The sequence below is a fragment of the Ceratocystis lukuohia genome (assembly GCF_044167205.1).
Source record: "Ceratocystis lukuohia strain C4212 chromosome Unknown Supercontig6_pilon, whole genome shotgun sequence".
NCBI lineage: Eukaryota > Fungi > Ascomycota > Sordariomycetes > Microascales > Ceratocystidaceae > Ceratocystis > Ceratocystis lukuohia.
In genome coordinates this window covers 2,334,012-2,356,195 of record NW_027263525.1, presented here as the reverse complement: position 1 = coordinate 2,356,195, position 22,184 = coordinate 2,334,012, and the positions used below count along the sequence as shown (strand labels likewise).

Sequence of the window (22,184 nt, the reverse complement as noted above, 5' to 3'; positions counted from 1 at the left end):
AAGAGGCTACAGCAAAGAGTGAATAAACGTCTTTTGCTAAGCTAAAGAAGAGAAAAAAAAAGGTTTTACGAAGAGAATAGAAAGTGAAGAGAAGAAGAGAAGAGAAGAAGCTTGAACTGAGTTGACTTGTGATGCTGGAGAGAAAGAGATAGAGCGAGGAAGAGAGGGAAGAGGCCCGAGGTTCTTATAGTTGATGATGGCCACACTTCGAGATAGAAACAGAGGCAGTAGCAAAGCCTGGGAGCCGCCTGTCCCCCGCCCATTCCCTTGACTTCCCATCCGAATGCATCTTTTGCTGTATGCAAGTCTTGTCTTGGGTCATTCATCCACCAATCCACCAATCCACCTATCCTTCTAATTGACACGATTTTCTTTGCCCCTTGGTAGTCACCGCTGCCGCCCCGCCTCCTTCCTTACCCGGCATATACTCCCTTTGAAGCATCTAAGTATCCCTTCCTGGCTGCTAATGTCCTTGCCTTTGGATCTTCTGGCTCCTTTGGGGCTCCCTTTTCAAGCATCCCTTTCATTGCCTTTACTGGGGAGCTGGTGCCCTCTACTGGGATCTCGTGCAAGCTGACGGAGGATCCTGATGCAATCATGAAGCGGCATTCCAAAGAAATCTAGGAGAGGAGGAAGAGCAGGAGGAGTAGAAGGAGGAAGAAAGGGCAATAGGAGGGAAGTTCTATGTTGTAGTTATGGTGCAATATCAAGTTTTCTGGCTTGGTGTCTCACCTGGAATGTAGGAAATGTCTGAACGCGGTCTTACTTTGATTGTTTTGCTTTTGCTTTTGCTGTCATGTTGGCTTTTGCTCTCTTGCATGTGGTTGCCTGCTAGTGTAAGCTGTTGGCTGGTCTTGTTTTATCCCGTTGACTTGCCATCTTCAACTACTAGTCTTGAGACTCAGAGTAAGCTTCATTGACACTCGCGCTAAGACTTGGTAGGTAGGTGGTAGGCTTGGAATTCTCTTCTTGGTTGAATCTAGCCTTGGCTCTGGGTCTCATTTTTCCAGGCTTGGCTAGGTGTATTTGGTGCGAAAGACAAGGCACACAAGTTTACACTGCAATGCATTTCTTCACCTGGGCCTTTCACCTGGATTGACGCTTGCGCCGGCACCCGAATCTTTTCTTAGACTTGGACAACGTTTCAACGCTGCATTGCATAGCTAACTAGGCGGGAACTGGAGTGAAACTGGCATGCAACCTGATGAAGCAACACTAAACCCTAGCAAACAACCGATGCCAGCTCAAAGCACCTACTTGTCCCTGCATTTGGGGCAAGAGAATGCGTTGTCCATTGAGTATATACAGGATGCGTTGAAAGACTAGCTAGCATTCGTTGCCCACCATGTAGTTTGCAAATAGTCTGTAGCCCAAAGGTCTTTCTCCCTGCCAATCAATGGACAGAAAATTTGCTTTGCCGTAGCCCAGTAGCCCCAGAAATCAAGATGTGTTTGGCTTGGCCTAAACACTCAAGGCGAGGACTTTTTGTCTCCCTCCTCCCCTCTCTTTTTCGCCTTCTTTTCGCTTGTCTATCCAGCTAGCTGCGCTGCTTCTCCTTCGGGCTCCTCCAGTCCTTCGAGTAGCTCTTGTCTGCACTGCGCATAGCAGGAAGCACGGATTGTGTATTGTAGGATAGCTGGATTGCAACATACACGTTGGTCGGATGGACAGCTCAAGAGACATTTTTCCTCTTTAGACTAGGTGCATGTTGCGTTACACCAGGGACGACATAGATACCCAAGAAGGGACAAGGAGGCTCTGGTTAGCAGCTGAACTATTCCACATGGAGGCCGAAACCAGAAGGCCATATTGGGCTGCAAGAAATCAGGTTTCTCGCCTGCTAAGCCATTGCCGTCTAGTCTATCTCCTCTACAAAGAGAAGAGAGAAGAGAGAGTAAGAAGACCACAATCTTGACCTTAGCAGATCGATGCAGTTGCTGTTCCAAGAGCAATAAAGGGATGCTCTTTTTAGCCTTTCCTGCCGCGTTAAATGCATAGGCGCTGCATGGACGAGGCTTTTTCTATGCCGCTCCCCTGTTGACCCATCCCTTGCGTTGAAAAGGATGGCAAAGGGAAGAGAGCGCCGATCCTAGGAGTCAAGAAGCCACTGTGGCGCTCGGAGTGGCGTTAGCTCTTGGCCAGCCGCCTACTGACGGCTTGCAGTCTTAGGAGCCGGAAAGGAAATGCAGGCTTGAGCGGGCCATGCCGGGATGGGACACGGAGTAGGCGGTTGAGTGTGGGGCCGCCCTAGTAAATAGCCCTAACCCTAATATGCTATACATGTGACGTCAGGACAAGACAACAAAGAAAAGAAAAAACTAGAAGAAGCCAGCAGTATTTCGCCTCATACACAGCACGTTGGGCTTGCTATAACAAGAAATCTTTGACTGGCCATATTTTGCTGTTAGTATTGGTGCTCAGCCTTTGTGTTAGCCTGCTTTGGAGCTTTGGCTGGCGATTCAGTTCTAAGGGTTTCTAATTTGCTTGGTCTCCTGTTCTCCTTGTTTTGGGCTATGTGTACGCACTTCTTTTTCCTCTGCTCTCCTCTTTGTTCGATTGTCTTGTCCCCTTTCTTCCCTATCTGGTCTTCGTTTATTGTCCAAGTTCTTCCTTTGTTCTCTACTACGCCGATGCCCGGCTTGCTCTATACTGCTGGGAAAGCTATCCTTTGTTTTCTGCTCAAGGCGTAAAAGAACGTGAGTATGAGCCTCATAGTTCTTTGTCCGCTGTGTTTATATAAGATGGCCCATCCTGCTCGTTCGGTCTGGGTTTTGGAGCTGATGCCGGCTTGGTCTTATAAATGCCGTTCAACAGCTTTTTTCTAACTCAACTTGACTGATATTCATATTTGATCTTCTTTGGTTTTCTCTGCTGTTCTTATTGTGACTCTCATACCCAAGGCAGCGTATGCGGAGAATGGTCAAGCGGCCTCTAAGAGTTTCTGATATCTCTGTTGACTGTTGACTTCTCTGTTACTGCAAGCCTTTCTATCACGAGGTATCTTTCCCTTTCCCTTTCCCCTTCTCCTTCTCCTCTTTGCTTGATATCGCTCGCTTACACCATGTGCTATAGCACCATCACCTTTTACTGCGGCTGTGCCCGCAAGATTCGCCTGGATTGCCGCAGCCCCCGGTTCGGCTGCTTTTCCTCATTGGCTAACATGACTGGAGCTAAGACCGATTGCGAGCGACATCGCTCCGCTAGCGCGTCGCCTACCACTTGCGGCCGGGCTGCCTGTGAGGAAGTATACCCGGATGCCCCACGCCGGAGTCGCGATCGTCGGCATCACAAGAGCGCCCCGGTAACTTCAGTCCCGGTCCACACTGCTGAGCGCATTGCCCCACGCCACTACATAATCCCGGGCCCTATTAGCGCTGCTTCTGCTGCTGGCCAGGTTCATGAGGAGAGCAAGGAGGAGCGCCGTCGTCGTCGCGCTGAGCGCCGAGAAAAGGAGGAGGAAGATCGCCAGCGGGAGGCCCGCCGCGAAGCCCGTCGAGAAGCCCGTGAAGCTACAGGCAGCGAAGGACACCGCGCTGAACGGGTCCGTCGAGACAATGAACGCCGGGGTAACGAGCACCGGGACAAGGGGCACCGAGACAAAGAGTACCGAGATGAAGAACAACGAACCAGGAGGCACAATTGTGAGGTGCGTTACCGCAGTACGGAAAATGGGGTCAAGGACCAGCACCGCTCCAGCCGGGAGCGAGTTAGCCGAGGGCACAAGAAGCCCGAACCCCGCCCCCCCCGCCGGAACTCCTACTCCAAGCCTCCGACTACTGCTGCAACTTGCGCTCAATTCCAGAAGCATAACCAGAAGCCAGCTGAAGAGCTGCAGGCCACGAGCTACATGAGCTCTGTGCCATCGAGCCCAGTCTATGGGACAGACCTGAGGCTTGCAAAGACTTTGCGGCGGGATGGAGGAGAAGCGCTGGCGAAAGCCAATGATACCTTGGGCTTCACTGACGACTTGCGGCACTTTGATAGCGCGCAAGCCTTCTCCAACTACCAAAACTTGGACAACCTCGAGCACGATTTTGTCAATGATCGTGCGCCTATTTTCACTGGCTACGAGTCCGAAAAACTCGACTTGGATGCTGAGCTACGTGCAGCTGAAGCCCAACTGCAAGCGTTGCTTCTCGATGGGCAGTCTCAGAATGATCCTGCCGTCATGTCCGGAGCGAACTACATGCTAGATAGTGTTGCTCGTGATAAGAGTGCTACCAAGCGCAAGTCTGCTGTTCCGCGGCCACTACAAACCTCGCCGCCGCGGACATCTTCGTCTTCATCACGCCAGCACAGGCACAAGAAGAGCAGCTCGACATCCTCATCAACGCGCACTTACATTCCCGAGCGCAGCAGCTCAAAGCGACACTCCGCGCTGTCGTCCTTGTCGTCATCGGCATCTTCATCACGTGATAAGAAGCGCCATGATTCACGCAGTAGCAAGGAGCGGGCCGATAAGCCGGCTCTTCAGCGTCTGCGCCATGTACTAGGCGCTGCAGCCGCAGGACGTCGCGCGAGCGCTGGCTCGGACGTCTCATTTGGTTGTGTAGATAGTAACCGGATCGTCGCTGGTGCGGAGCCACGTCGGGGCGTGTACAGTGGAGGAGATACGCATCAGGAGCCACTCTATGTTAATGGCACCAACCATGCTTCGCACAGGAGCGAGTATGGGAATGGTCAGCCCGTGGGTAACTGGATCTGAGGTTTCTGAGCTTATACTTTGGAGGGAATCCCCATCTCTCGCTTATTCTTGTGAAAGTACTAGCGGGAGTTGGGAGATTGCCAAACGCAGAGCGTGGTAGTTGAGTTCTTGATTTTCCGTGATTTTCCTTGATTTTCTTTGTATTGTCTTATTTTTTTGTCTTTTTCCTCTTCTCTTTGCTCGCATTGCCTCTCGTCTGCCTGTTGTTTTTGTTTCCCTCTCTCGTACTCACCATGTCATGCATATAGAACAAATGTGAACAGCAAGCAATTGTCCGTATTTCCCTTTTCTCTTCGATGAATACAATCAAACCTTACAAAAACGAATGCCGGGTTAGGCCTTTTCCCAATACGCGAGTGCTCTAAAATAGTGTGAATGCCAATGCTGTAATGAACCATAGAAGCCGGTGCAGTGCCCGCCCCCCTCCGAAAAAAAAAGCTAGAGTCTAGCCATGACGGCATCTTCGAAGCCCCCTGGCCTCTCTTACCGCTTCTTTTCCTTCCCGATCTTGACTAGCTCTTTGTGCACGCTGGCGTTGACGCGACCCTGCAACTCGCGCCGGTAGCCAACGGCAAAGAGAATCTTGAACCAGACAAACACTGGAGCTACAAAGACGGCCTGTGCCACATGCGATAGCTCCTCATGGATGTGCTTCTCAAAGGCCGTATTCCCGACCAGTTGCAGCAGCCAACCAACGGCCAGCGTCTCAAGAGCGATCCTGTTGGCCGCCTCGGGATGCGCATCACGCTGGGCATTGACCAGCGAGGTGCCGTAGATACACAGGATGGCCAATAAGGCCCCGGCTACCGGCTCAAGCAGAACATACAGCGTACCAAGTGTCAGCGCAGCCATAGTACCTAGGTTCAGGTCTAGGTGAGGCGGGGTGAGCCATGATGGCAGCGGTATCAAGACACCAGAGTTGGAAGCCTGGGGGCAAGTTGGGGGAGGTTAGTATCAGCATAGTGCAGAGAGACAAGGGGACGGGTCAGACTCACAAGACATAGCACGGCGAAGACTATCGGCGGCACGGTGCACATGTGAATGGCCAGATTTACAGGATGGCTGTGATATGTGCCATACTACGAGAAGGGTTAGTTAGTATGGAGCAAAAGATGAGTGAGATGGGACCATAGACGGGGGAGCGAGAAGCAACGGGGACAGGCTTACAAAGACAAGATGTTTCTCAAGTGACATAGGCATGATGGGCAATTCAACTGAGACAGAGAGAGAAAGAGCGAGAGCAGAGGTAAAGCACGGGGGCTTCGGGGCACAGCCGACTAGCTACAAAAGGCTTACTCTTCGGAGCCGGACGTTGACAAAGGAGAAACTAGAACAGAACGGAGCAATAGACAAAGAACAAGGAAAAAAAAAGGGAAAACGCAACAGAAGCTGACGTTGCTTGATTAAGTTAGTAAAAGCTTTCTTTTTGCCTAGAAAGGGGGAGCATCAACGCATTGATGAGAAAATTAACATAGAAAGAGAGAGAGAAAAGGGCAAATAAGAAATAGAGATCAACGCCCTAAGGCTGAGGCTGAAGGACTCTCTTGGTGGAGGTGATTTATAGGGGGTTGGACGCTATAATGAAGGAGCCACAAGTGGTAAAAGAGTGCTGTGGATACAGTGAGCGAGCATTGCAGCTACACTGTAACCATGCAGACGGACATGTTCACGTTGCGAATACGGCAAACAATGAATAGCACCAAAAACAAGCTGGGTTTCTCGCCAGTTTCCTATCTAACTTTCGGCCTCTCAAGAACCCCAAGCTCCTTTTCGCCGTCAACAAAAAAACAGCGACCAAGAAGCTCCCCCCTTCCATCGGCCAACACTGTGCGTTTGTAGTCTGTGCACTGTGCTTTCGCACGGCTGTCAGCCTTGCGCTGCGCTTAGGCCAATCAGCTTTCGTTGCTGCTGCTCGCCATTATTGGTTCGCGATTTTGATTTCGCCTTTCAATACTTTTTTCCTTCAGCCTCGTGGTCTTGATAAAGGCTTTGCTGTTTCGCTTGGCTTGCAGCTTCTTTTTTTTCTATCCTACTGCACTAGACCTGCTCTTGGCCCATTTCCCTTTATCTTATCGTTGTTGGTCGGCGGCATTCTAATGTTCAGGCTCTTAACTTGCGTGCTTGTTGACTTGTTCTAGCTTTAGGTCCTGGGCCGTATTGTTCTGCTTCCGCAGGCTTCGGGCGCTAGTCTTTCCTCGTCGCTACTTTCCTTCTCTCCTCTTCTCCTACGCTCCCCCCGCTCCCAACGTTCAGCCCGCCCCGTGCTTCTCCGATCCGCCCACCATGTTCTTCCTCTACGAAATGGAGCGCCGTGTGACGCTTCACCCGTCCTACTTTGGCCGGAACATGCACGAGCTTGTCACTGAAAAGTTGCTACGCGACGTAGAGGGCACATGCGCCGGATCGTACTTTATCATCACCATCATGGACGCGTTTGATATTTCCGAGGGCCGCATTGTGCCGAGTAGTGGCCTGGCCGAGTTCACCGTGCGCTACCGAGCCGTCGTATGGCGCCCATTCAAGGGCGAGACTGTATGTTTGTGATCCGGGGGATTGGCTCCAACTTGCGTTGTTTTGCTACCGTTTTTATCTTGCCTGATGACCATGTACTCACGTGCCTACTAACCACTATCTTCACAGGTTGATGCTATCGTTGGCTCAGTAAACCACCAGGGCTTTTTCTGCCACGCTGGGCCTCTCAAGCTCTTCGTCTCTTCCCACGTATGTCTGCTGCTCGACTAAACCCTAGCCCCTACTCTTGTGCAGTCCCCGAAGACAGCGCTCTCCGCTAACACAACTCCCTTCTCCAACAGCTCATCCCTTCTGATATCAAATGGGATCCCAATGCGACCCCGCCTCAGTACACCAACAACGAGGATACCGTTATCGAAGCTGGCACTCACGTGCGCGTCAAGATCATCGGTACCAGAACCGAGGTTGGCGAAATGTGGGCCATTGGCAGCATCAAGGAAGACTATCTTGGGTATGTTCCCTTGGGGGCTTCATGGCTTACTTATGTCTTGGGCCCTCTTGTGTCCTCCTTCCGCCGTATTCACTGCTAACTTGCCATACCCTGTTTCTAGACACCTTGCCGATAGCAGCTAAAGAGCCTCTCCCCTTGTATCTCACTATCTTTTCTATATCAGGCCTGCAACCATGAGATAACTGCGGCTCGACATGGATCAAGTAAAGCCTAGGGCTGTCTGCTACTCTGGGCCTGACTTGGCCTGACCTAGCATATGCTCACGGAATAACGCCTAAAAGCCTGCTCATATCCAGGCAAATACCCACCTCCACGCGACGGCTATCACGAGGTAGGTTACTACTTACTAGCCCCAAGTTCAAACACAGTCTCCTGCTATGTCTGTGGCGCTTGCAACTTGCTTGCGACAACTCACAGAGGCCTTTTGTTTTATGTCTCTTGCTATTATTTTCCTCTCTTAAATACCCAGAGCGGGAGACCTGCTATCATTACTGTAGGCTCTACGCCTCTCGATCTCTCATTGCGTCATATCCTGTTTTTCAGTGTCTCTAGTGCGCAAAAAAGGCGTTATGGTTCTGCTTTCCTCTGTTGGTTTTGTTCTTTTGCCTCGTTATATTCCACACTCTTGAGGAGAATAGATTGATCTGCTGGGTCTTTTTTATCTATGTTGTGTACAAATTAAAAATTATTACTACTACAGCTAGAATTCATGAAAGCTAACCCTCACCACCCCTTCTCCCACCTTGCCTATATCAGTGGTCCAGACCCTTCTAGCTCTGCGATAAACCCCGGCCCTGTGCCTGGCCCCAGCACCGGAGTCACGGCCCGAGTCCGTGGGCTGATCAGTGGGCTAGCATGGCCGGACCCAGTGACCGAGCTAGAACTAGGGCTTGTAACTAGAAGGTCCTTGTCGTAATGTGTTGTCGGCGCGTAGCTCCAAGCATTTTGGCCTATTTGCACATAGGGCTTGCGGGTCCACGAGGGACTGCTCCAAGCAACGCCAGAGTCTGGATTTTGGTTCTGGATGTTCTGACCTTGCCCATGCCCTTGTGTATATGCATGTGCATTTGTCTGTGCTTGTTGCGTCTGTGGTGCCGAAGCTTCTGACCATCGTCCTGTGCCCTGCGACCACCTCAACACTGCCGGCCCCAAGCCGGTCCCCGCCGAAGAGACTGACGAAACCGACATGGCCAACGACATGGGCGATGTCTTGGGTAGGGGGCTATAAAGCGGCTCGTCGCAGCTCAGCGCAATGCCCACGCCTCCCATGACACTAGAAAGCGGACGTGATGGAGCCGGGGCTGATGGCGGAGGCGAGAACGGGGCGTCATGGTGCGGTGCTGGGAAGAAAATGCTGCGTGTGCGGCTCCGCATGGTGCTGCTTGTCGAGCCGGTCGATGCGTTGCGGGCCATGGCCACTGCCGATGCAGCAAATGATGGCGCGCGTGTGAGATTGGTAGGCCCGGCGCTGATGTTCATGTTGGTGTTGGTGTTAGTGTTGGCGCTTTGCGATGCTGTTCTCCCTCCAGCCATCATCGACGCTGCGATCGGAAGCGCATATCCACCACCCCCAACCGCGCAATTATCCCCACCGGTTGCCGCTGCTACCTGGTGTGATACTGCGTATGCAGCAGGCGGGAACGCAGCCGACGAGGGATACGCTGAATAGACAGATGATGGAGCAGCTGAGCGCGATCGTGGCAATGTGTAAGCTAGCGGCTCCCGCACCTCTTGCAGCAACTTGGCGAAATGAGCCTCGGCGGCATCCTCATCGTCAAGGTTGATTGTGCTCGTGTCATCAGCGTCAACCAGTGGCCGGAACGACCTCCGGCTGCCGCTGCGACTCGCAGAACGGATCCCGGCTAGTATCCCTGTTGCTGCGGCACTACCGGTCCTGCTTATCCGGCCCGCTATCCCATGACTCGCGGTCTCATTCATGTGGTCAGCTACTAGCCTATCGTCGCCGCTGCGATTTTCGTTCCTGATTTTATTGCCATTGTAGATTGCATATGGTGGGTACGCCGTGTACGATAATCCTAGCGGCGATCGCGATCGCATGCTGCCCCCGAAAGCAACTGGCTGCATGGTCGGTGAGTCGTGCAATAGCGGTGATGACGGAGAGAGCACCATGCTCATCTGGGCAGCGCGGGCGCGGGCGCGGTCGTTCCGTCGTCGTCGGCAATAAAGGGCGATAATAAAACCGAGCACGACAAAGACGGCGGCTGAGCTGATAATCAACCCGACAGCGGCTCCAAACGGCAGACCAGAAGTGTGCGATACGGCGCCTGTGGTACTAGCAGTCGGGGTGGGCGTGCTTTCCGGGAGTAAATTAATGGTGGTCACGGGAGTGACGCTTGCAGTTGGGGCTGATTCGGCGCTGATGGCTTTGTGATTAGAAGCGTAGGCTGAGGTTGGTGTTGGCGATGTGCTGCATCATTTGTTATAAGTTGTTAATTCTCATATTGATGCTCACTAGAACAAAGGAAACCAAACAAACCTTATCTCTGCTACTATCAAAATCTCTTCGGTAGTCGCCGTCGGCCTTGTCTCTGTTGAAACCGCTTCAGACATGGCCCGTACATCGGAAGCAGTAGGCTTTACCGACGCCGCTGTTCTCGCTGTAGACGAAGTTGATCTGCAAGTCTCCAGATTAGCGCCTAACCCAACTTGGCCCAGCCAGTTGAAGGTCTCGTTAGACTTACAATGGCAACCCTGTGCCCGCAATGCACTTTCCCGCAATACACTGCTGTCCTTGTTCACAGCAGCCCTCGGCACAACACACACCACCGCTCGGACAGCACTTCCCGCCGGCACAGCACACAGCATCAGTTCCGCAGCACCATTCCAGTGTTTCGGATGTAGAACGAAGTAGTTTTTCACCGTCTCGGCTTGTCAGCAGTCCTTCGGCCTCTTCCGTATCCGTGTCTTGAGCTGAGCAACATGTGCCGCATGAAGGACAGTAGCTGCCGCTATCGGCCCCAAAGCAAAAGTTCTCACTGCTCCTACCGGCCGCCAGTGAGCATGTCGAGTCAATCCGAGCCCTCAAGAATCTTGTAGCTCCAACGGCGCTAGATATTGGTGGCTGGCCGAGGATAGCAGCGGTCGGAACTTGGAAGAGTATTAGAGGGCTTCGGGGGTCAAGGTTGTCGTCAAGCCGCTGAACTTGGGGTACATTAGAAGCTGCAATAACACAAGCCAGCATAGTCGCTAGCATAAGAGCGGCTATCAAGAGGCGAGCCATGTCTACAAGGCAGCACAATTCAAGGCAACACAGTGCACGAGCAGCTTACAAGAAAACAAAGCAAGAAGCAGCATCCAAGATGGACAAAAGAAAGACGGGGGGGGGGGGAGCCCACTAGATATTACATACCACGTCCAACCGCCCATCTCTTACAATAAGCTACTGCTACTATATTGCCATATTGTCATATATATTGCTTGCGGCTAGGGAGACGGACAAAGCCCCGTGCTTTTTGCTTTCTGTGTGCCCCTAGTCGAGCTCAAACAACCCCCCCCCTTTCTAGCTCTGCCGCATCACAGCGCTCCAAGACAACAACCTCCCTTACTCGGGACCTGCAGCTAGCTATAACGGCCCCTTGCTAGCAGTTTGGACACCCTTGTCACTGCTAGCTTGTGGGAGCTTTCCTATGTAGTTGCATTTACATCCTATCTCTACTGCTTCCTCTACACCCTCTACATTCTCCGCCTTATCTACGCTTTACAGTTTTTCCATTCTATATGTACTGCCTATATATATTGTCTACTTCTGCTCTGCTGTAGGTCTAGCTTTTAGGTCTACTGGGAAAGCCGCCCTTAGCCATCAAACTAATAGAAACCAGTAGTAAACGTTAAGGGCCTTTGATGTTTTCACATTTTCTCCCTGTACTCAGGGCAGACAAATGCTTAAATTAAAGCCAGAGACAGACTTCACACTAAGAACACAACAACACAGTTTCTCATAAAGCAAATAGGACGAAATTACATGTTAAGATGACAAAAAAAACTTGCTTCTCTGGGGCCTAATGGCTATCAAAGAAGAAGTAAAAAAAAAAAAGAAATCCAACATCGCTCTTTCGTTCTTGCACCTTCGGGATAAGTGACGTCACGTCCCCAATTTCCTTGTGATTTGTGATCATCGCCTAAAGTTGCCTAGGGGCAGCATATCCGCTCTAGGGAGAGCTAATGCACCAATGATACCAACTATACCAGTGGCGCTAGACGTCGGCGCATAAAGGGAGAATCAGCGGAAGCCAAATCCCTCTTTATCCCCTCCCTTTGACAACTGTCTCTCCATTATTCCACCTCTTCATCCTCTCACCTCTCCCAGCCCAGCTGTCATTGTCATCTAGGCCACGCCCTTAGCCATCAGCACAATATTGGCCACGTTCAACACCGCAATAAACACCCAGATGATCGAAGCTAAAGCTGCCGTGTACCACTCGTTAGCCATACTAACACAGCCATCAGCACGCACTCCATTCTCATCGCCGCGGACGCGCACACGTGCACCAGGAACCACCATCATGAACTTGTTGCAACAGGTAAAGTAAACCAGTGGGGCTGTGACAAATGGCAGAATGATGCTGAGTGCAACTTGCGACGCATTAAGGGCTGAGTTGAGCCCATCGCGGCCAACTGCTGCGGCAATCACAATGCTAGGCGTCACAGAGATGCTGCGTGTAATCAGGCGTCTCAGCCAGGGTGCACAACGCCAGTTCAAGGCGCCCTCAGACACCATCTGGCCAGCAATGGTGCACACAATTCCGGCAGAGATGCCGCTAAGCAGCAGTGCCAGTGCAAACAATGTGCCAGCACCCGAAGATACGGATTCGGACAACAGTTGGTGGATGCCAAAGATATCAGCATCGGGTGCAGCAGGATTGTTATACAAAGAGGCACCGGCAACAATGAGAATTGCCGAGTTGACGAACAGCGCAAAGGTAAAGAGCGAAAGACCAAGCTCTAGCGACGACGTAGTCAGTGAATGGCGCACAGCCTGTAGCGATGGAATATACGAAGCCTCATCGGTATTATTACTGCCGTCAATTATATTACGTGCCTGAAGCTGCTTGGGCAACAGGCCATGGCGTTCATCGTAATCACGGAGTCTTGGCTGCACTATGCCACTTCCGAGATATAGACTATGCGGCATGACAGTAGCACCAAGGATTCCACATGCTTGGTATAGCCCTTTGGACTCGACAAGAGCACTGGACGGCAGGTAGCCGCGGAAAACATCGCCAACTGACGTGTTCTCAATCAGAGACAGCTGAATACAAAAGCACACAACCACGCCGAGTACCAGAGAAACAATAAACATCTCAAAGAAACGCAGGCCGCGGATAGTGCCATGGGGCTGGTAGAACATGAGCGTCACCATAACGTCCAAGATTGATATAGCACAGCCAACGACCAACGGCACCTTTGGCGCCAGTAAATTCAACCCGATAGCGAAGCCAATGACCTCGGCGATATCCGTGGCAATGATAGCGCATTCTGCAAACACGTACAGCACATAATTAAGCCAGAGCGGCAGGAAAGCTCGACAGGCCGATGCAAGGTTAAGTCCGGTAACAGTGCCGAGCTTTATGCACAGAGTTTGCAAAAAGATGGCAATAATGTTGGACAGCAACACAATGAACAGCAGCTGAAAGCGGTAGGATGCACCGGCAGCGACATCGGTAGCATAGTTTCCGGGATCGACTAGTTAAGAAGAAGGGATTGTTATCGTTGTTAGTCAATGCTGATCGCTGGCAGCCGGCAGCACTTGTTGCCTACTGACAGTGGCTACCGTAGGTAAATCGGGCTCACTTACTATAGGCCACGGAAATCATAAAGCCCGGACCAATAAACGATGCATATTTGAAGGCCATGGCCTTGACTTTCTGCATACGCGTCGGGGGTCCATTGATGTCCCCGCCATTGGGTACCAGCCGGACGCTGCTCTCACCGATCGTGGTCGTACTCGCCCTAGGGAATGCCTCATCTCCCTCTTCGTCCCCTCCTAGACGGCGGCGAACAGTAACACTCACATGTCCACCCCGCCCGGTTCCCTCCGCGGCGTCCTTCCCGCCGCCAAACCCGCCCTCGCCTTCATCCGCCAACCCGGCGCTCGGGCCGCCGGGAGGTCCAACGATGGAATCAAGACTGCCCGGAAGCTGGCTTACAGCCTCGGCTGCACTGCTCCCACCAGCCGGGCCGGGCCCAGAGCTAGCATCACCATGCAAGTGGCGGGCATTGGCGATACCACCGAGATCAGCATTTGTTGTCAGGTCATTGCTGAGGACATTAGGGCTCTGATTATAGCCCTCGCCCTCGTACGGCTCATCGGTGCGCGAAGGCCGGTTCATAGTGTATAATCCAGATTTTTAGGGCGGGATTTTATATTTTATTGAAAAGGGAATAAAACGGAGAGATGGAACTAATTGAAAAGCGAACAAGATTGCAGCTTTACCACAGCGAAGAAATTAAAAGAAAAAAAATTGAGGGAAAAAAAGAGGTTGCGAGAGATTTAAAAAAGAGAATTTCATCATGAATATTAGAAAATCAGAAATACCTATCTGCCTCTAAAAGTAGCAAATCGCAACTGCCAAAGTCCTGTCAATTGTCGCCCCACTTATTCCACGCATCGGCTATAGCTATGGACAAGCATAAAACAAATGAGCGTTAGACGCTGAACATTGGCTTCTTCCTGCTTCATAGACACCGCTTCACTTGAGGCGTTTCTTCCCCCTACTTACTTTTGTCGACCACTTTATATGTCCGAGTGTAACTACATGCAATTCGTTGTAGACATTTCTGCAAATCCCGCCGTCCGTCCCCCCTCTCCCTCATCCAAGCTTCTACTCCGGCTTATTATCTTGATCTTCGCATCCAATATGATCGAGCGGAGTCTCGAGTCTTCAAGTTACAAAGCCTCAAAGCTTGAAGCCTGAAGAATAGTTACGTCCTAAACTTGACTTCTAACGAGACCTCCACTTTTCCCTTCCCTTCAACCAGAAAGTCTAGACCTACACCTAGTCTCCAATTGGCTTGAGATAAATGTCTAGCCGCTTGTTGTCTAACGCAATGAGGCTGGCCTATCCCCTTTACGTTCCTTTTCGTCGCCCGCCAAGAAGTACTTACCAAACCGCTCATTGCACGATGTCTGCATAAAGCGGTGTAATATATGTACGTCGTATGCATGTAAGCTGTACGTAGCAAACACGAACGATTAGGGTTAGGGTTGTCGGTGAGACGTGGAAAGTATTGATTACAAGGCGAGCATATAACACTATTTCCTGCCTCCGCCCAGGAAAGGACAGGGCCGCCTCCTCCTCCTTTTGGACCACATTATTGCACATTTGTGCAGACAAGGTGCACTTCACTCGGAAGTACGATTATCCACACACAGCAAAAGGATAATCGACTTGAACTTGGATATATTTAACGCCTACAGGAATCGCCGAGGTCGAACAACACCACAGGGCGCAAAAAGCATGTCCTGTCTAGTATTAATTCAGAGGAAAACACTAGTTGAGCGATGTGTTTGTTTGTTTTTGTTTGTTTGTTTGTTCTATTTAACGTCTACCTTACTGTTATTTCGCAGAAATACGACGGCATATTCTGGACGGAAGGGGAGTTAGAAGATGTCGTCTTCCGACCCCTCTTCCGGGCAGTCAGCAGTTGCAGGTACTCGTCTTCATTGGAATAATCCTATGACTTTTTAGGGTCCGGCCATGCGGCCAGGAGTCTTCTCAGTTTAGACGTTGCCCAAGGGCTTCCCTGCTGGTTGGGTGGTTGTGTTTCCAGGGTTGGTTACCTGGTGTTTTGGCTTGCGGCGCCCTACCTATATAATAGTCTAGTCTAAAAGGCCAACGGCTATCTGCTTCGGGTGTATGCCCTGGCAGGGTACGTCGGTTTTGTCCTCTGTTTGGCGAAGTGGTTGTCGCATTTTCAACAATAGACCATGGGCCTCTGGAGAAAGGGTCCTTCCGAATCTCTTCGGGGTCCTTTCGACATCTCCTTCTGCTCTTGTCTTCTTTTTCATTTTTTTTTTTTTTTTTTTTTTTCCTTTTTTGACCCCTTCTCTCGCTTTCCTCCCTCTCTTCCTTGCTTCGCCGCCCCTTTCGATCCCCTGTCTCCTCCTTCTCCTCCTCTCGTCCTCACTGTGTGTAGCTGTGCTGTATGTGTGTGCGGGTTGCTTTGTTCACCTCCGCTGTAGGTGCTTCAGGTTCCGATGTAGCACGCTAGCAATGTACTTTGTTGCTTTTGTGTTTTTCAGTAGCTTGTCCGTAAACCTTTGGCTCCAAGGCCTTGGCAAAGTCCTGCACGTCCACATGTGCCCTCGTTCTTTGGGCTGGTTGCAGTGAGTGCACTTGCGTGGGCACTTGTGGTTGAAACGGTCGTGGTACTGGTCAAAGTCTCCATGTCCCGTCCTGGCAGCCAGGATGTGCCCCAGTTCTGTTCTGTCCAGGCCTTTATAGCCTGGCACGCGGAATGGGGGGTTGCATGGGATACCGTCAAGTGGGCGATATCCTTCCTGCTCCTTCCACCATTTCTCATACTCCTCACGCAGTTGGTTTCTCCTCCATCTTTGTGCCCCTGCCAGACTGGCGCGGGGCTCAAGGTTGGATCCGAGGCATCCAAGTTTGGCTTGTGCGTCGGCTTGTTCGTTTCCCTCCAGGCCTACATGTCCTGGGACCCAGAGCACTTGGACGCGTCTCCTGTCATCCTTGCTCTTCCACATGTTCAGGGTCCGTTTGGTTTCGTCAATGATGTCCTGGGAGGTACTATTTCGCGATTGTGGGTTGCGTAGGCGGTCGACTATTCCTTGGTTGTCCAGACAAATCCAGATTTCCTCGGCGTCCGTGTGTGCCACAGCCCGCCACGCTGCCTCGCAGGCTCCGTACGCTTCTGCGTCCGCCACCTCCATCCATTTGCCCAGAGCTATGTGTCCTGTTTCCAGGGTAGCTCCGTTTGTGGTGGTGACCCATCCTGCGCCTGTGTTCCCCTTTGTGTCTTTCGAGCCATCCGAGTAGGCTATAAGCGTCCCCACAGGTGCCATGTCTACCTCCTCTCTGTGCTTCTCTGCTTCTTTTTCTTTGCTGAGCCACTGTCGAGGGGGCATGGGTGGTCCGGCGACCTTCGGCCTCAGTGTTGTGTGGGTTTCCATTCTCACTGGAAGCATTCTTCGTATCCTCAACATGGCCGGATTGTACTGGGCTCCTCTCAGCGTATGATCCTTATCCAGTGTGTGCCAGCGTATGGCTTCCTTTCTTTTTTCGTCCTCCCACATGAGTTCGATTGGTGGGAAGCTTGCTGCGTGGTGTAGGCACTCTTTTGGCGTTGTGCAGTACATGGGTAGGGCTGCCCTCAGGCAGTTTCTGATTGCGACGTTGACTTTCTCTGCTGCTGTTTTCGTCGTTTCAGTTCCTATCCACGCAAGTTGAGCGATGTGTGCTAATTAAAATAAGAATAAGGACATATGGACAAAAAAGATAGGATCTTTGATGCAAGAAAAAAAAGGATGCCGGCGTCTGTCTGACCCCAACCCGATTTGAACGGATAACCTTTTGATCTGGAGTCAAACGCGCTACCGTTGCGCCATAGGGCCCTCGACAACCGACGATAATTTCAGGAGTTGAGAGGCATCAAAAGCCCTCTGAGTACGAACCCTAACAATATATGTATTGTTAGGGTTGTGTGTATTCTCTCCCGCAAGCCACTGCCTTCTTCTGGACTTTGCGAACGACGACACCTGTGACACCGACCAGTGCTTCTTGTTTTTCTTCTCGAATTTGACTTAGTAATTGATCACAAAAGTCAGTGGCGAAGTCTTCAGAGTGTTAATTCTGTCCGGTAACTGATCCGATGTTGTTTGATACTAATGATTCCCTTGGACGTTAAACATATTCAAGTATATAAGATTACATGCATCTTTCTTTTTTTAATGCATGGATTTACGTATGCTAGCAGGGGTTTACAGATTGACAGCTAAACTAGCCCAGGATCAAATGTCCTGGCTTGGCTCTTTAACGTGCAAGTAAGGAGACTTGTAAGCAACATTTCTTCAACGAGAAGCGCAATAAGCCTCGATGGCATAAAAAATGAAGGAAGGGGTTAAAAGATCCAGGGTACGGCTAATAAATCCGAGGTACACCAGAACAAATGGTCATTTTACTCAAGCTACTTGTTTACCCAGGCTGCCTCTAAGATGGTGAACCTGTGTGATGCAATGCAGATAGCACGATGCGGGAACAGGAGCAAGGAAAAAGCTCGAGTCTTAAACGATAGGAATGGAAAGCAAAAATTAGGTAAAACGGCCAAGGAGTTGCAATGCAGAGCCGGGCTGGAAAGAAGTAGTGGAGGTCAACAAGACAAGAGGCCGTAGTGGGTGGATGCAAAGCGAGAATGAGATGGAGATATTGATAGTGGAATAAGATTTGCCAGAGAGTCTGATAGCCAACTGCCCTAGGGTTTAGATATCTCGTTCTACTCCATTCATCTAAGTGCAGTCCAACAACACTTTCTCTTCCTCATGGCTCAGAAGATCGCGGATATCCTCCCCCTATGACCAGAGCCGTTTCTAGTACTTTCCTTGCTAGAGGAAACGGGGGCTCGACTATCCGCGGAGCTCGGGGGGGATACTTTGAGCGGGGCCTCGGCTGTTTGGCCTCTACTCCCAAGTCCTATACATCTTTAGTAGACTTCTTGTTCTGTTTGTCTTGGTAGTTCAATGTATATCATACTTTCAAATGCTACTGATAGCAAAATAGAACCACCAAATCCGGTAAAAAAGAAATATGGTCTCAATTCAGACCTCAAAGTTGTGTTTATTGGCGTCGTACATGATACGTCCGATACTTGGTACATTAGGTGTTTTTTTGTTGAGGAATACCATCCTTGAGAAAGTCAAGAGGTTATAAACTTGGATTCGCATCCTTATATCCTTGTTGTAACAACACCAGGAGTGTGTCTTGCCTTGTGTTTATTAAATTCAAGTCAAGCGTGGAAGCTAAAGAAAGAGGTTAATATCATGAGCTCCAAGGTTAATTCAACCAGACTATTTACGAGTGGGGTAAATACTGTTTTCCGATTGGTCTGGCATATCTTATTGCCAAGGGCGGTGAAAAGGAAGAACCAAGCCATTATCCTTCCTTTACTATCACCGTCGTGGGAGAAAGAGGTTTCCGCAAGATGCTGAGTCGTCGCCGCGAAAGCAATTAATATGAATAGATCAAAGGGATAAAAGGCCAAGAAAGAAAAAAACGAAAGCCATTCAGGCCTCGGTTTGGATAGTAGGTCTGTCTGCTTCACCAAAGGATCACATTTGTCTCCTCCTTAGGCCAGGAACAAAGTTCAACTCGTCACCTCTCTAGACAGCCATCCGGTTTGGTTTGCACCCAGCTATTAGCCCTCGGATAATAAAGGCTGGTCGTCGCATCCCCAGTCGCGGAATATCAAGAGCCTTTAGGGAGTCAAGCGACAGAGGACAAAGGCCTTTTAGGGTCGCCCTTGTCACAATCAGGCCAGCCATGATCTCACATAATTCCCAAAGCGGCAAAACTGGGGCGGTGGTAGAAGTTGGGAGAGGAGGGTACACAAGTCCTTTTTAGGTTTGTCACAAGGGAGTCGGTAAAAGACACAAGAGCCAGGCTTTCTCAAACGAGACGTGCATTGAGAGCTTTCATGCAGGTAGAAGTCGTGGCAATATGAGCCACGTCTAGGGAGAGGAATAGGAAAGAAGGGGAGGCTAGGTCAAGGGCTATATTGGCCATCAAAGACATACGTGCAAGTGAAGACAGGGACGGATCCACGGCAGTAGGGCCAAAACTAGCCAGCCAGAATGGGAAAAAGAGAAGACATGACAGGTTCTCCCGGCCAGACAAGCCAGCCCATGGAGTGTAGGAGAGGGGAAAGGCAAGAGAGGCGAAAGCAGATATTTCTTTAGGGCAGCTGAATAATGGAGGATGAGAGGGAGCGGGCGAGGAGGGTTTGAAACCCCCCATCGTCCCACAGCGTGTCCAAGTGGGTGGTGGTTAGTGATGTGATGAAGACAGGACAAGCGAGAGCACAAGAAGCTGACGAGGGATAAGAGGAGGAGGAGGTTGAGCGTAGCCTAGGCTGTGCTACTAGTAAAGCTATTGAAGACTAGACTTTTGGTATATTGGAAGTATCAAAGGGCGAGAGGGAACAAGAGAGAGGAGACGGGAAAGAGCATTGTAGCGGATTATGGGGGGGCTTGAGAAGGCGATGGGAGTGGCAGGCATATCATGTACGTAATGAGTTGAATCTACTGGGGAAGAAACTGAGCCCCCTCTCAGCCGGAATGTCCTCACCCATCTAGGGCTCTGTTTGCCGAAACGCATTATCTTCTGCTAATACCAAACAAGAGCAAAGAGGTAGAGGGAGATACGGGAGATGAAACAAAACGGAGGCTTGCCCGTCCGTCGAGCCGAGCAAAAAAGCCTATCAGTGCCGGGATCCTGAAAACAGTCAGAGTTTGTTTGCTAGGTGCCCGTATAGACGATTGGAATTCCGAGACTCTACCATTCCAGATATAGAAGACAGAGGAAGAAGAGCCGGAAATTCGCTGGAATGATGGTCCTACGCATACAGAGCATAGCGTCGCCGCAAGCAGGCGGACAAGACAGACAAGCAGGAAAGAGCCAGGAGAAGAGCTGTCCAGAACTCCCTTTGGCGAACAGACAAAGACGGAAGCCCCTTTGGGCCATAGACTATTGCACGAGCTATGTGCATTCCATTCCAACTGAAAGTACACCAAGGAGCCTTGGCCTTGATTTGTTCCCGGTGATGGCCATGACGGCGTTGACCACGAGAGCCGGCCGGTACTTTGGGTAGGCTTCTCCTCCTTGAGGGGCATCAATTTATTGTGTGCCCAAGTTCCAGGGGGGCCAACATCCACTAAATGAGAGACCCCCTTCTATACACAAGAAGGCCTAAAATAGATTAATTTTAGTAGAATGGGCCAGGAGGGGGCTGTCACAGGGTCACAGGGAGCAAGACAGGGTGTGATGGGGCACGATAGGGTCTAATGGTGGGGTCTGATGAACTGGGGGGAGCAGAAAAAGAGGGAAAGGGGGGGATTAGAAGGGTTAGAGGCGTTAAAAACCCGCTACAGGGAACGTGGATTATAGGGGCAGGCAGGGCCTAAATGAGGAGGGGCTAGATGATGTTAGAGGGGCAGGCAGCTCTTGGGATAGGTGAAGGACGAGAAACAATGCGGGCGAACGTTGCGAGAGAAACAGTAATAAACAGACAAGTTTCAATATATTCATATCGCCCTGACGAGTTGAGGCAAAGTCAGGTCAAGATAAGCCAAGCTAAGTCAGTGAGTGAGGTTGTGTAGTAGCAGTGGTAGTAAAATAGTGGATCTCTTTTAACTAGATTGGGCCTAATTGTGTGGGTTGCGAGGGAGATATAATAGAGGACGATAACTAGACCCACTTTTGGCCATTACGACATTTTTGCTAGGCAAGGCTGAGGAAGATGGGAAGACGAGATGAAGAGAGAAGGGGGACATGGTGTGATAAGGAACAGCAGCAATATTGACGGATGAAAACAATGGAGACTTGGACCACAGTTGTCTTGTCTTTCTTCTTTCCTTTTTTTTTTTCTTCCAATTATTATTTCTGCTGTGTTAGTTTTGCCAACTCCCGTTGGGTTGCGGTCACATCACATCCCCGGCTCATCTTTGCCTTTTTTATATGCACATGTGTGTACTTGTGTGCTGGCAGGGCTACGTGTTTTTTTTTCTTTAGGCTTGTTCCTCGCCCAACAGAAGAAAGCGGTCTAGTTTGTCTTTAGGCTTTGTTTTGTGCTAAAGAAAAGAGGAGAACTGAGACGTAAAGGCAAACTAGAAGAAATGAGAGCAAAGAAGAGAAGACGCGATGGCGAATGAAGGAATGGAAAAAGAACAAAGCCCGAATTATGCAATAGACAGAGACCAGGATATGCATGGCTAATGCTTATCATAAAATAAGAAAGGAAAATAATTAGCGGGCTTGTCAGTACATAAGTGGGTGAATAACGTCACCGCGACCGCCGCTCAATGCTAATCCCTGGGCCAATGCCGATGCACAAAATTTTGGAGGCTGGAAGCCAGGGCTTTGCTTGCACAATAACCTGAGATTAAGGGCTAGATAGGCGTAGTTGTTTCCTGCTTGTTTAAATCTAGCTAGTTGTGCACAAGTCCTATGCTAGTAGTATGCTGAAAGGCATGATAAAATAGAGAGGCGGGATAGGATATCAAAGAAGAAGGAGCCCAGGGCCCACAAACACCAAGAGTCCAAAATTCTTCGGGTTGGAGTCTGAAAACAGCCCAACTAGATTTTCTTTGTGAGCCTGAAGCTCACTAAGCCAAGGTACGCTAAGCCTAAAACCATTATCTCGCATTCCAGCGAGCGCATTCCAGCGTTATGGACAGCAGGACGGGCTAGAACAGGGGAGAAGAAGACAGAACAGAACGAAGAAGGCAAAGAACATGTTTCTTTG

The 22,184-nt window shown here is 50.5% G+C and overlaps 6 protein-coding genes across 6 annotated transcripts; 2 read left to right on the top strand and 4 right to left on the bottom strand.

The window, feature by feature from the left end:
• Window positions 1-3,061: 3,061 nt before the first annotated feature.
• On the top strand, window positions 3,062-4,705 carry HOO65_060567 (uncharacterized protein; the record flags this gene model as incomplete). The annotated part of the gene is made up of 1 exon (XM_071001164.1): window positions 3,062-4,705. The coding sequence occupies one exon, from the start codon at window positions 3,062-3,064 to the stop codon at window positions 4,703-4,705; it is 1,644 nt and encodes a 547-aa protein (XP_070857917.1).
• Window positions 4,706-5,188: 483 nt separating this feature from the next.
• On the bottom strand, window positions 5,189-5,905 carry HOO65_060566 (putative endoplasmic reticulum membrane protein; the record flags this gene model as incomplete). The annotated part of the gene is made up of 3 exons (XM_071004056.1): window positions 5,189-5,632; window positions 5,701-5,784; window positions 5,873-5,905. The coding sequence occupies 3 exons, from the start codon at window positions 5,903-5,905 to the stop codon at window positions 5,189-5,191; spliced, it is 561 nt and encodes a 186-aa protein (XP_070857916.1).
• A 1,083-nt stretch (window positions 5,906-6,988) lies between these two features.
• Window positions 6,989-7,810, top strand: HOO65_060565 (DNA-directed RNA polymerase II subunit rpb7; the record flags this gene model as incomplete). The annotated part of the gene is made up of 4 exons (XM_071004029.1): window positions 6,989-7,237; window positions 7,346-7,426; window positions 7,519-7,688; window positions 7,789-7,810. The coding sequence occupies 4 exons, from the start codon at window positions 6,989-6,991 to the stop codon at window positions 7,808-7,810; spliced, it is 522 nt and encodes a 173-aa protein (XP_070857915.1).
• A 625-nt stretch (window positions 7,811-8,435) lies between these two features.
• HOO65_060564 (uncharacterized protein) lies at window positions 8,436-10,929 on the bottom strand (the record flags this gene model as incomplete). Its single annotated transcript, XM_071003701.1, has 3 exons — window positions 8,436-10,116; window positions 10,186-10,323; window positions 10,391-10,929. The coding sequence occupies 3 exons, from the start codon at window positions 10,927-10,929 to the stop codon at window positions 8,436-8,438; spliced, it is 2,358 nt and encodes a 785-aa protein (XP_070857914.1).
• A 1,104-nt stretch (window positions 10,930-12,033) lies between these two features.
• On the bottom strand, window positions 12,034-14,038 carry HOO65_060563 (Manganese transporter SMF1; the record flags this gene model as incomplete). The annotated part of the gene is made up of 2 exons (XM_071003776.1): window positions 12,034-13,391; window positions 13,504-14,038. 2 exons carry the CDS (start codon window positions 14,036-14,038, stop codon window positions 12,034-12,036), a joined length of 1,893 nt encoding a protein of 630 aa, XP_070857913.1.
• Window positions 14,039-15,876: 1,838 nt separating this feature from the next.
• On the bottom strand, window positions 15,877-16,965 carry HOO65_060562 (putative double-stranded RNA/RNA-DNA hybrid binding protein; the record flags this gene model as incomplete). The annotated part of the gene is made up of 1 exon (XM_071001163.1): window positions 15,877-16,965. One exon carries the CDS (start codon window positions 16,963-16,965, stop codon window positions 15,877-15,879), a length of 1,089 nt encoding a protein of 362 aa, XP_070857912.1.
• Between the last annotated feature and the right edge of the window lie 5,219 nt (window positions 16,966-22,184).